This window comes from Astyanax mexicanus, chromosome 21 (assembly GCF_023375975.1).
Source record: "Astyanax mexicanus isolate ESR-SI-001 chromosome 21, AstMex3_surface, whole genome shotgun sequence".
Taxonomy (NCBI): domain Eukaryota; kingdom Metazoa; phylum Chordata; class Actinopteri; order Characiformes; family Acestrorhamphidae; genus Astyanax; species Astyanax mexicanus.
In genome coordinates, this window is record NC_064428.1 from 38806391 (window position 1) to 38820435 (window position 14045).

Here is a 14045-nt window from a genome sequence, read left to right on the forward strand (position 1 = left end):
GGAAGAAGCAGTTGCAGAGTTTGGTAGTGGAGGCTCTGTGTGTTGAGGAGTCAGAGTGCCTGGTGGATGACCAGCTTCTCAAAGCACTTCATGATGATAGGAGTAAGCGCAATGGGACGGTAGTCACTGAGGCGGACACTCGAGACTTCTTTGGCACAGGGACGATGGTGGTCGTCTTGAAGCATGTCGGCACGGCCACAGTGCTCAGAGAGATGTTGAACATGTCCATGAGAACATCCGTGAGTTGGTCTGCACATCCTCTGAGCACTCTGCCAGGTATGCTGTCTGGTCCTGGGGCTTTCCGTGGGTTGACTCTGAGTAGAATTCTCCGCACATCAGCTGAGGACAGGCACAGTACCTGGTCGTTTGGTGGAGGTGTGGTCTTTCTTGCTCTCGTGTAGAATGCCTTGGCCGCACTTGTGCATCCAGGCCTGTCTGTAGCAGTAGATTCACATGTGTTAAAAGTAGTTTGTGTGGTTTCTGATCAGTATCAGTAGTGGTAGAGGGTTATGATTGGTGATTGGGCTGAAATCTCTAGAATATTTACTTTACCTTTTCTACTCTGTTTCAATGTGTGTTCCCTTATAATAATCCCTTATATATTTATTATATATCCTTAAAACACAAATACTGAACATGTTACCCTTTAATTACAGTAATAAGTAAAAAGTTGTTTAACTGAATTGAGTTAAACTAGTTTGCAGAGCACTACTAACTCATTACTGTGTGCATTTCTTTGACAGTTCTGTAAACAGGAAGTAGTTACAGTATTGTATGTATATGAATGCAGAACCAGAAAAAAACCACAAGCTTTATCAGCTTTAACCTCGGATCTGTTTCTTCAGTCTTCACTCGCTGTTCTCACACTGCAGACGACGCTCAGTTCAGAGAGGTAAAAACAGCTCTATTTCTGTAATCTTTATATATTTATAGCAATATTTAAAATTTTACTGAACTGTAAAACTGTAGAAAATCAATCATAAAAGTAGCCTGTGAACAACAGATTGTGCTCAAATATTCCTATTTATAGTTTAATACTGGATGAGATGGATCAGTATTGATTGTAATGCAAAAATGATTTCTATAATTTGATGTACTCTCTATATATATACATATGTGTACAGTGGTGTTTTAGTGTGGTTGTTGGTGAGTCAGAAGATCCTACTGTAACTCCATCACTGAAACATCTGACTTTATCTCCCTCACTGTTCTCTTTCATCATGACTGTAGTGATTCACTGCTGAACTGATCATTAAACTGTTCTGGACTAGAACTAGACTCTCTCTAGAACTCCAGGAACCTCAGAGCTCTTCTCTCTTTGTGTTTTCTCTCAGAATCAGATATGAATCAGCCCAATAGCATTCTTAGTGCCCATGGTGGTACACTTTTTGGCATGGGTGCCAAATTTGGCACAACACCTGTTTTTCCACACTTGTGTAGCTTAAACATTTTTAAAGTGCCCATAGGGGTGTATTTTTGACAGGGGTGCAAAATTTGGGCATAAAATCTGCTTTTCACACTTTTATAGCTTAATAACATTTTTAGAGCCCATGGGGGTGCACTTTTTGGCATATTTGCCAAATTTGGCACAGCACCTCTTTTTCAAAATTTTGCAGCCCGATAGTCTTTTTAGTGCCTTTTTGGCAGGAGTGACAAATTTGACACAACACCTGTTTTTTCACACTTTTGTAGCTTAAACATTTTTAAAGTGCCCATGGGGGTGTATTTTTTGGCAGGGGTGCAAAAGTTTGGCATTACATCTGCTTTTCACACTTTTGTAGCTTAATATCATTTTTTAGTGCCCATGGGGTGCACTTTTTGGCATGGATGCCAAATTTGGCACAACACCTCTTTTTAAAATTTTGCAGCCCGATAGTGTTTTTAGTGCTCATGTGGGTGCACTTTTTGGCATGGATGTCAAATTTGGCACAACACATCTTTTTCACACTTTTATAGCCCAATAGCATTTTAGTGACCATGGTGGTGCACTTTTAAGCATGGGTGTCAAATTTAGCACAAAACCTGTTTTTTACACTTTTGCAGCCTCATAGCATTTTAGTGTCCATTGGTTGCACTTTTTGGCAGGGGTGCCAATTTTGGCACTGCTTCTAACTTAAAAAATAAAATAATACAATATTTTTAGGTGTTTTCTAATCAAACAGGTGCATCATTAAATTGATTATTTTTTTTTTTTTGGAAGGATGATGTGGGTATTGACAGGACTAAGGCCCAAGAGGCTACAAATAGAGGGCCTACCTTACATCCTGTACAAGACATGTCGTGATTTCATTGCTATCTCACACCCTGACAACTTAGTATATGTGTGTGTCAAATATTTCACATTTGCCTTGAATTAAATATACTATTAAAGCCAAAAATCCCTCAGCTTCACAGATCACTGTGTTAAAGCCACTAATTTCACACAGCAGACTAAACAGCGCCCCCCTGCTCTCAGTTCCCAAACAATAACAACAATTATCACTTTAATGATCATCAGGATTGGTGGATACGTTCATAAAGTAATCAGTATTAATATTTAATTATGTATTAAATTATGAGTTTATATCTTCTGAATCCAGAGCGCTGATGGTAAGAAGGAGATGAGTTTCTGCTGCTGGGGTTTATTTCAGAGATACAGAGGAAATGACATCATTTACTGGCCGTCAGCTGAACTGTGAGGAGGCCCATCTTCTAAAGTGAGAATATGCAAATGTGTGAAGATCTGGAGGCTGATAGAGATCTGTGTTCAGGTCAGGGTCAGCTCAACTGTTGGTTACTCAAGTAAACAGTTGCAACCAAGCAGCAGCCCACAAACACAGTCAAAAGAGTCAAGAGTTAAGAGGCTTTTATTATCATTACATCTGAGTACAGGTACACAGTGTAGTAAAATTACATTTCTCTGGAACCATGGTGCAACATAGACAATCAAGCAATAGACAACATAAAGTGGAAGAGTGACGATAGTGCAAAATAAATCTATAACATTACAATAAATAAAATAAATACAGCAGACAAGACAGTTTAACAGACAGAACAGTGCAGCACTGATACGGCAGAGATACGTAACATACTGTAACATATAGAACATACATAATCACAGCTGTTACTGAGGTAGACAGTTTATAGATTTATTAGGAATGAAGCAGCAAATATTGCTGATTGGAATAGAGACATTTCAGTTCCAGTCTGTGTGAGAGTAGAGTGATGGGTGGGTTCAGTACAGTTCTTGTCTGTGCGTGTTAAGTGTAAGGGGGAGGACGAGTAGTGGTGGGGGGGATTCAGCTCTGTCTCTGTGTGTTGAGGAGTCTGGTGGAAGAAACTGTTGCTTCTGGTAGTGGAGGCTCTGTGTGTTGAGGAGTCTGAGTGCACTCTAAAAAGGAACTCTGAAGGCCTTTAGCCAATACTTAAGTAAATTCCCTGTTGTAAAATAAAAAAAAAAGTTATATGAATTTGGGAGAATATTTATGTTCATTTATTGTTTTATTGAGTTGTGGTGAAATAAAAAATGGAAGTGTTGTTTCAACACACTTTCCTGACTAACCCAGACTCAATATATTCCACTAAACACTAAAAAGCAAAATTCATTTTCTGCCAACTTAATTATCTGTATTGGGCAACTTAATTTTCCCATCCTTCTGAATTCTCCCGCCCACTTGGACATGTTGGATATCACTCCAGAGAGTGTTATAGCTTAACTATTTTCATATGCCGAATATGTGGTTTGCTTCAGTGGTGTTTAAGTTTGCCAGTTTTTGACTGTGTCTGTACACTGTAAAACGTTTCAGTCACATTAAGTTATGTGAACTTATTTGTTCTTTTCAATTCCAATTGCCATGACAAGTTTAGTATATTGAACTCAAGTTCCTTCGTTTTACATAAAAATAACTTAAAATAACATATTGTCTTAACTTCCTGTGAGTTATTCAAATTTACCCAAGTTTATTCAACTTACATTTTTAAGTTATTGGTTTAAAAAATGAAAGTGTGAAGATTTGTAAATGCAGAGAGGTAGAGTGATAAGCAGCAAGTTAGAAGACTAGAGTACTTTTTACAACTTTAAAACCGTGGCACATTGGGCTAAACACTTTTTAACCGACGCATAGCAATTAATAATAACAAGGAGCAACAACTAAGAGGGGAATACTTTCAGCTGCGTGAGTCACCAACACTCCAAAAAGTAATTCTGTGTTTTAGTCAGAAGAACTAATGTTATTAAGTTGAGTGAACTCACCGGCCAGTACAACTCAATTGTTTTCAACCTGAAAACTTAAAAATGTTTGTTGAGCCAATGAAAAAATGTGATTTCAACCGACTTTTAGCTCTTTCTACAGTGTTGGTTCATGCAGCTTTCCTATAGGCTCCTGGTACCATATATCTGCATATTGGGTGTGGCCGCTCCCTTACTTACCATCTTTGTGTTGTCTGTTGTCCAAAGCTACCTGATCCTGGGCGTGCTGTAACATAATATAAGTGTTGATTGGCAGGTCTCAGTGTTGTAGAGCTGTAAGAGCACATTAACTTTATTCTGTGTTTCTAGTGATCACAGTATGCTGACTTTGAGCTACAGAGTTCACTCTTTACCCAGTTTGCTCCTGTATTGCTCCAGTATTATACTGTCGGTATTGGCAGTTAAATAATAATATATTAAATATGTTGAGAATACCTATGGTTAACTTAAAATGATAAATTATGTGAATATTACTTGTTTTATTAACTTGAAAGTGTGTGTTAAAATAAAGCTGAATTGTAGGTTTATTTGACTAAACAGATCATTTTTTAAAAAGGACAAATTAAACACTTAAGTTGTTTTAACTCAGTGCATCAAGTTGAAACAATAAGTAATGAGTATTTGAACAACTTGTTTAACTTAACATCTTGGTACAAAGGTTTTTATCAAGTTGAGTTAACTCAGCTTTTTAAGGCAGCAGGGGAACTTATGTTGCTGAGTTTAAACAACTTGAAATGTTTAACAGTGTAAGCAGAAACGAATTACCGGTAGGTTAGCAAGCTAGCCTAGCCAATTAACTCTGCCACAGACAGTCTTACAACCTTCAAGATTACTGCTACAACCCACAGATGTTTTTCTCATAAATTAATTATTTACTCGACTTCAGGTTTTAAAAAGGGCATTTATTAACGTCCATTCTTAGTTCCTCTGGAACAGGGAGCTGAAGTTTGCTAAAGTATTTACTAGCCTCTCGTTTTAATTCTTATTTGTTTGCATTTGCGTCCGCCTCTGCGTCCTCCCTGCACCCTCACCTGACAACAATACAATTAAATATAATTGTTATTATACTATATTGTACTTAATTATATAAATAAAGGTAACTTGATATTTTTGTGCAGTTAACGTAAAAATATCTGTTGATGGTGATAGTTATTAAGTTCATGCTATTTAAAAATGCTTTCTACTATAACTGAAAAACTAATTCACCCTACTTAAAATACTTTTATGGATCAAAGATCAATTCTACAAGAAGTTGACACAACGCAGAAAGTCTATTGCAGACTGTTAATTTTTTTGTTGACACAAGGCTTTATTTTTTAGAGTGTGCCTGGTGGAAGAAGCTGTTGCAGAGTCTGGTAGTGGGGGCTCTGTGTGTTGAGGAGTCTGACGGTCTGGTGGAAGAAGCTGTTGCAGAGTCTGGTAGTGGGGGCTCTGTGTGTTGAGGAGTCTGACTGCCTGGTGGATGAAGCTGTTGCAGAGTCTAGAAGTGGAGGCTCGGATGCTCCTGTATCTTCTGCTGGATGGCATCAGATCGAAGATGCTGGTGGCTTTGCGGATGCAGCTCTCCTAAAGTCAACAACCATCTCTTTGGTTTTATTCACGTTCAGAGAGAGGTTTTTGGTTCTGCACCAGTCCGTCAGTCACTGCACCTCCTCTCTGTATGCTGACTCATCGTTCTTGCTGATGAGGCCAACTACAGTTGTGTCATCAGTGAACTTGATGATGTGGTTTGAGCTGTACTTTGCAGTACAGTCATGAGTCAGCAGAGTGAACAGCAGTGGACTGAGTGCAGTAGAGATGGCATCGTCTGTTGATCTGTTTGGACGATATGCAAACTGCAGTCGGTCCAGTGAGGAGGGGAGATGGTTTTTGATGTGCCTCATGACCAGCTTCTCAAAACACTTCATGATGATTGGAGTAAGTGCGATGGGACGGTAGTCATTGAGGCAGGACTCTCGAGACTTCTTTGGCGCTTGTGCATCCAGGCTAGTCTTGAAGCACGTTGGAAGGTCTGCAGTACTCAGAGAACTGTTGAAAATGTTCATGAGAACATCTGCAAGCTGTTGTGCACATCCTTTCCATGGGTTGACAGTGGTGGCACAGTACCTGGTCGTTTGGAGGAGGTGTGGTCTTCCTTGCTCTCGTGTAGAATGCCTTGTCGGCACTTGTGCATCCAGGCTGGTCTGTAGCCGTAAATTCAGGTGTGTTAAAAGTAGTTTGCATGGTTTGTGATCAGTATCAGTAGTGGTAGAGGGTTATGATTGGTGATTGGGGAGAGCTGAAATCTCTAGAATATTTACTTTACCTTTTCTACTCTGTGTTTCAGTGTGTGTTCCCTTATAATAATCATTTATATATTTATTATATAGTCTTAAAAGACAAGTACTGAACATGTTACCCTTTAATTGCAGTAATAAGTAAAAAGTTATTGGACTGAATTTAGTTAAATTAGTTTGCAGAGCACTACTAGCTTATTACTGTGTGCATTTCTTTGACAGTTCTGTAAACAGGAAGTAGTTACAGTATTATTTAAATGAATGCAGGACCGAAATAAACCACAAGCTATATCAGCTTTAACTTCAGCGCTGTTTCTTCAGTCTTCACTCGCTTTTCTCCTGCTGCAGACGACACTCAGTTCAGAGAGGTAAAAACAGCTCAATTTCTGTAATTTTTATTTATTTATAGCAATATTTAAAAGTCTGAACTGCAAAACTGTAGAAAATCAATCATAAAAGTTGCCTTTGAGGTAAATGTGCTAGATCATTCCTATTTCTAATTCAATACTGGTTGAGATGGATCAGTATTGATTGTAATGCAAAAATGACTTCTATCATTTGATGTACTCTCTCTATACTGTATTAATATATATAAATATATATATATATATATATATATATGTGTGTGTGTGTGTGTGTGTGTGTACAGTGGTGTGTTTGTATTGTTTTATTTTTTTGTATGATTTTATCTTTAAGTATAAAGCTTTATTGTTTGTTGTTGTGCAGGCTGATGATGTCACTTCCTCTGGTGTTTCTGCTGATGGTTGTTGGTGAGTCAGAAGATCCTACTGTAACTCCATCACTGAAACATCTGACTTTATCTCCCTCACTGTTCTCTTTCATCATGACTGTAGTGATTCACTGCTGAACTGATCATTAAACTGTTCTGGACTAGAACTAGACTCTCTCTAGAACTCCAGGAACCTCAGAGTTCTTCTCTCTTTATGTTTTCTCTCAGAATCAGATCAGTGTTGTTCAGTAGCTGCTGGAGTTTCTGACTGTCTGATAATCTCCAGCCTCAGTAATCAGATCTTTACTGCATCTTATGTTTCAGGAGCTTCTGGAGCAGAGTGGAGTATGAATTACATCCAGCAGGGAATATGTGCTTTAAATGGATCTACAGTGTTTATGAACGGAACGTTTACACATCCAAACAATCTTACAGTGACACAGAAGTTTTGGGTCATAGATGCAGTTCCAAAGCAAGAGCCACCTAATCTGAGAACAGTCCCAGGTTACTCAGGCAGGGTTGAGTATTTTGATGATAAAAATAATAATTTCGCCCTCAAACTGAGTAACGTAATGAAAAAGGATGAACATGAGTACTGCTTCAGAGTCTTAACAGATGTAGAAGGTCAGAAATGGATGAGAACTCCTGGAATAAAACTCAATGTTACAGGTAAGTTAAAGCAGAGCTTCTCAATGTTTTCCTGTTTTAATAAATCACTTTCCTGATCTGATGATTCTCAAATGATCTCAGAGCTCCATGTAGAATCTCCTGGAGAAGTAACAGAAGGAGAATCAGCAGCTCTGACGTGTAAAACCACCTGCAGTCTGACTGATCCAACATTCATCTGGTACAAAGATGGACGTCCTTTAACCACAGAGATGATCCAGAAGAATCAGCAGCTCCACCTGCAGACAGTCAGCAGTGAGGATGCAGGCAGTTATAGCTGTGCTGTAAGAGGATCTGAACATCTCCCCTCTACTGCTCAAACTCTCAGAGTCAGACGTGAGTAAAGTTCTCATTCTTCTCTAAACTCTGGGAATGGTTGAACCACACAGTGATATTAGAGATTAGCAAGAAACGCTAAAGTCAGATCTGTCTCTAGATCCTCCAAAGAACTTCTCAGTGTCCATCAGTCCCTCTGGTGGAATAGTGGAGGGAAGTTCAGTGACTCTGAACTGCAGCAGTGATGGAGACCCACCTGTGGAGAACTACACCTGGTTTAAAGATGGTGGAGACTCACCTGTAGGATCTGGACAGAGTTTCAGCATCATCAGCATCACTGCTGATCACACTGGACTGTACTACTGTGAAGCTCAGAATGCAGTTGGAGTTCAGAATGGATCTGTGATGATTGATGTTCAGAGTAGGTGGAGAATAATAATGTGAATAGTTCCAGTATTTAAATAAAGACTCAGTAAAGTGATGGAAATGATCTTCTTCCCTCAGAAGATCAGATCAGATCTGCAGTTTGGATCACAGTGGGAGGAGGAGGAGGATTTCTTCTTCTTCTTCTCTTTATTTTGATCTTAATCTTCATCTCCAGGTCAGTAGAATTTAGTAGAACATGGTAGAACTTCATTTGGTTTATAGCATTGTGTTAAACACTGTAAGTGTTCTGTTGTTTCAGGATGAAGAAGAGAGATGCTGGATCTGATCAGGATGGATCAGATCAGGTAAAATATCCAGCAGAACACAATCCATCATATTTCAGTGATGTTTCTATTCAGTCTTCAGTAAATAAGATGTTTAGTATCTTTATAATGAATGATCTTCTTCAGGATGACGTCCAGTACGCCACCGTTACTCACAGCAGATCCAGACCTGTAGAGACTGCAGGTGATGCTTCCTCTGGAGCTCCTGATCATGATGATGATGTTCAGTACGCTACAGTCAGGACTGGTAGAAAACCTGATGTTGTGATCAGATCTGACCAGCAGGAGGAGCTTCAGTACGCCAGTGTTACATTCCACCACCGTCACGCTGATGCTGCTGCTACTGGGTGAGTTTCATATTTAACACTGGTTAAATTTACTGTGTAGAATCTTCAGAAAGACAAATAATATTTAAAATCTTTAAAATATATACAAAATTCTCAGCTTTAATGCTTTTTTACCAATACTTTGGAAAAAATATACATATATACAATGTAAATAGTTGCTTCTTTCAGAAATGTATATTTACTTATAACCAGTAAAATATATTAATTTATTTCCTTGTTTTATAGATCAGAGAAGGTGGATGAAGCTTCAGTCATCTATGACAGAATCAAATAGAGGTTTAAGATGTGAGAGACAGAGATTGGGAGGCTATGCAAGAGAGTCTAGGTAATAAGATTTTATTTAATTAATTATGCAAAAATCTATTCATGTCCAACCAGTTATCTAATATAGCTTATTTGTTGCTGCTTCATTCATTTTATACATTTATTTAATGTGCCATATTTTTAAAAATTATATTTTCAGTTTTCACTGCTGTGCTTTTCTTGATTTCATATCATGTAATTTGTTTGTCATGTTAATAAGCATATTCTGTAAGAAGTTTGATGGTATTGTTCATATTATTTACATTGTGTTATGCATTTTATTACATAAAAAAGTATTTATACTTATTCTACTCATTTTTATTAGTTATTTTCTGGTTAAGGGTCTCAACATATGCTCTTTAAAAAATTTAATTGTTACAAAAGTTTCTTTGACAGATCTCTAGAAATGTGAAAGACCAAATTTGTTTTGTTTGTTTTCATTATTAATGGAGAAACTGTTTGATTTTCAATGTTCAGTAGAGTCCCACAGGGTTCTATGTTGGGGACAATAGAACTGATGTGTATAGTTCTTACACTTTGGCTTTTGACTTTCAGTATATAAAAATATATATATATTTTTTTTAATTTGTGCTTATTATGATTACAGTTGTGATACTGTTATGTAGGCAATATAACATGGTAAATAAAGTCATAAAGTCTGAATATTAATAAAAGTCTTACATATGTTAATCATGCTAGTGATGGTTACTCTTCATTATTGTTTCCCATGGCAGCCCATAGGGGCCCACAGAGTTGTTTTTAAAAAAGAAAGGTTAATGCATGAGTTTCCCAGGTTACCAATTGCAGAACGGTTCACAGGCTTAAAAAGTTTACATTTACTTGCATTGCTTCTCCAAACAGATGTTTTTTTTATTAAATTGTTGCCACAGGACTTATTTCCAAATTTCATTGTTCCTTTTAGATACCCATTTGAAATCTTTTGATACTGTCTACCAATTATTTTATTATATTTTTGCTATTTATTTGAGTCTTCTGAATTATTTGTTTTATTTTGTGCCAATTTTTTGAGTGAATTTCAAAAGTAGGTCAGGATAGACTTGGGTGACCTGAATTGTGTCTGGATATGTCTGGGTGTTCTGATCAGACAAGATATGCTCTACAATATCATACACCTTATGCATATTCTTTTTAAAGTTTGAGGATTTGAGGCCCGTTTTGTTGTAACTTAGAGAAGACTTCACAGAAATGTAACAAAGGTTTTTTTTTCAAATCTGGTAAAAAACATACAATGTTTCTTTTTAGACAAAATTCACTTTCCACTCAGGTGTGATAACACATTTCCAGCAGTTGTTAGGAGAAACCTGTAGCATTGTTTAAACCCAATGGGAGACGGTTGAATTCAAAAAGCCCAAAACCGGTAATTAACCAGGTATTTAGGCAAGTCTTGGTGTCTAAACTACAGAAGTCAACATAAATTGAATCCTAACAGTTTTCTTAGGTTCCATTATGATATAGTTGAGCCAAGGTAAGAGGAAAGGTTTTATAATGCTCTTCTCCAGCATGTCATCGATTACCTGGGAAATTAATTTATCCTTTTTCAGTGATACTACAGAGAAACACTTGTCAAATTTTGGGTAAATACAGTTTTTCTAAATTGAGAATCAAGTGATTCCCTAATCTGGTTTACTGAAGGCAGGAAGAATTTTTCTGACCTTTAATTCTAGACTTTGAGAACCTTACTCACCCCTGTCAAAAAAATCTTGAAAAATAATGAAAAGACAGGATATGTTAATCTTATAAGAAATTATTTTTTGAATTCCTTTTATAATTTTTAGGTGACATGGCTTTTTGATTTCTTTAATTTTGTTTACATAAAAATACAGTTGAAACCAAAAGTTTGCATGCACTATATAAAAAAGACACATGTTTTTCACACTGTCTGAAATGAAATCAGAACAAACCAAAAATTGACCTATACAATTTTGTCAGATCCTGTGATGATGATATGTCTTTGGAAGTTACCTTTTTGGGTTGTTTTGCTGCAGGAGGAACTGGTGCACTTTACAAAATATATGGCACCATTAGGAAAGAACATTATGTGACAATACTGAAGCAACATCTCAAGACATCTGACAGGAAGTTAAAGCTTGGGTGCAAATGGGTCTTCCAAATGGACAATGACCCAAAGCATACTGCCAAACTGGTTACAAGTCAAATACTGGTTACAAGACAAATAAAGTCAATATGTTTGAGTGGCCACCACAAAGCCCTGATCTCAATCCTGTTGAACATTTATGGGTAAAGCTGAAAAAGCAGGTAAGAGCAAGCTGACCTACAAACACGGCTTAGTTACATCAGTTCTGTTAAGAGGAATCGGCTCAAATTCATCCCAAATATTCTACGAAACTTGTGGAATAATATCCAAAACTTTTAACCAAATCATACAGTTAAGGGCAATGATACCAAATACTAATGAAATGTATGTAAACAGTAGAAAAACTCTAATTTTTCTGGCATTTGGCAAATATTAATAATTTTAGTAATCCTAATTAACCTAAAACAAAAAAAAATGTTCTGATTTAAATTCAGACAGTAAGAAAAACATGAATATATGTTTTTTATGCAGTGTATGTAAAATTTTGGTTTTAACCACATCTACTGTCTTGTCTTACATCCTATAAAACTGTTGGGTTTTCACACTGTGATATTCAGCCAGAATTTCTAAATTGGGTAATATGTACAGGATTCCACATTTTATATTATGAACATCTTCATATGTTATGGATTCAAGCTCTCAGCATTGAATATACATTACATTAATTCCTCTTACTATAAAAGCTTTATACACTTTTGTTCTTTTATTTTTTCTATGGCACAAACAGCACAGCAATAAACACAATCAAACGTAGCACATAAAGTTCTACATGTAAAATTATCTCAGAGAACAGGCTTAAAAATGCAGACAGACTTTTGGAATATAAAATTAGTAGGAAAATCTAAAGCTTGTAATCTAAATAGTTACATATACTGAGATCAGAAGCACTCATTCCATCCTGCTCCTCCTCTGGTTTACTGATTGACAATTCTGGTGATAGTGCTGGTGATGATGGTGATGATAGTCTCAGGGTTGATTTCTCTCATCTATGGTAAAAACCCACAAGAGGGTATTTTAGGTATAATCTTTTAGATTTTCATCTAAAACAAACTCAAGTCAAACTAAAAGGCAACTTGCTAAATGGCGTTCTTTGTTAGAATCTTCCTTTTTAAAGGGTTAAAGAGAAGTTGATTTTGAAGTTCTCTATCATGAAGCCTAAACTGAAGCCTTTCAACTTGTGTTATAAGAGTTATTTTTGTTTTGTAAAATAAAACATATTTAGGTTGAGGTTATTAAAGGGACACTAAAGCCCAGGGTTTTTGCTGAATTTGAAAAAGGCTAAAAAATGGGAGGGGCACTGGGTAATGTATGGGTTTAGGGGTGGGGCAGGCGGGAGACGATTGATGATTGGGCGAGGGGGGGACTGTGGTGGGTGCAGTACTATTGATTGATTTTTATGTTATTGATTTTATTGATTGCTCTGCATGTTGTGAGTGTCCATCATCCTCACCTATAGCACCCCTCATGAATAAATGTTTTAAAACATTCACATTAAACCAACCTTCCAACAGACTACATTGATTGTTGTTAGTTTAGATTTGTTTGGGCTATGGCTCATTATTTTTTTTTTTTGTGGTGGGTCGGGTCGGTCATGAGTTGCAAAAAGTCAGCGAAAGAAACCCCCTGGAATTATACTTATATCATGAATTCCAAGATTTTCCATTTTCAACAAATTTTCTGATACATGAACTGGTTTTCTATATAAGGTCCTATGCAGATTCAAAATACGTTTTTAAAGAATTGAATAAAACAATTTCAGCTGCATAAATGTGAGCTACAACTTGATTTAAGTTTCTTTACATTACCATTATTTAGTGCAGTCCACATTCTCGTAATCAGCAATACTGGAAGAGTCATCATCATCATCATCATCATCATCATCATCAGGAGGAGGATGGGCTTTATCTCCAAAATTCTGCAGAACCGAGAGAAAGAGAACATCAGCAGATGCTTTAAATCCGTATTATAAAAACCCAGTAATGAAAACTTACCTCTACATTCCCATAAACAGGAGTACTGGAGGAATCTTCATCAGGAGGACAAGAGATATCTCCAACATTCTGCAGAACCGAGAAAACATAATTAGAGTCTCAGTGAGAAGAGCTCTGGGTTCTCAGAGGATCAGGGAGCAAAGACCTGGAAACCAAATCCCTTGACGAACATTAATGGACTGATCTACTGATATGAATAACTTTGTGAGAACTCACCTGGTAGATGTCCTCATCCGTATTCACATCCTGCTTCTTCCGTCTCCTTGTAGAAAACAAATATAAATATTAAAACAGGAGACGAATGTCTCTGATAGAAAAAAAAACAATCTTTACATTCTTATTCATTTTCTCACCTCATCCAGAAAAGTCTAGTAAGAAACGCTGCAAGCCCACCAACTCCAA

At 36.9% G+C, this 14045-nt stretch overlaps 1 protein-coding gene across 1 annotated transcript; it reads left to right on the forward strand.

Moving 5' to 3' along the window:
* Window positions 1-7574: 7574 nt before the first annotated feature.
* LOC111188451 (B-cell receptor CD22-like) lies at window positions 7575-9507 on the forward strand. Its single transcript, XM_049469526.1, has 6 exons — window positions 7575-7903; window positions 7985-8236; window positions 8337-8601; window positions 8862-8907; window positions 9013-9233; window positions 9459-9507. The coding sequence occupies exons 1-6, from the start codon at window positions 7582-7584 to the stop codon at window positions 9505-9507; spliced, it is 1155 nt and encodes a 384-aa protein (XP_049325483.1). The 5' UTR covers window positions 7575-7581.
* The last annotated feature ends 4538 nt before the right edge of the window (window positions 9508-14045 follow it).

Coding starts and splice junctions, on each gene's coding strand:
- LOC111188451 (XM_049469526.1), top strand. CDS start 7,582: ATGAATTACATCCAGCAGGGAATATGTGCTTTAAATGGATCTACAGTG. Junction 7,904..7,984: donor AATAAAACTCAATGTTACAG/GTAAGTTAAAGC, acceptor AAATGATCTCAG/AGCTCCATGTAGAATCTCCT. Junction 9,234..9,458: donor GCTGATGCTGCTGCTACTGG/GTGAGTTTCATA, acceptor CTTGTTTTATAG/ATCAGAGAAGGTGGATGAAG.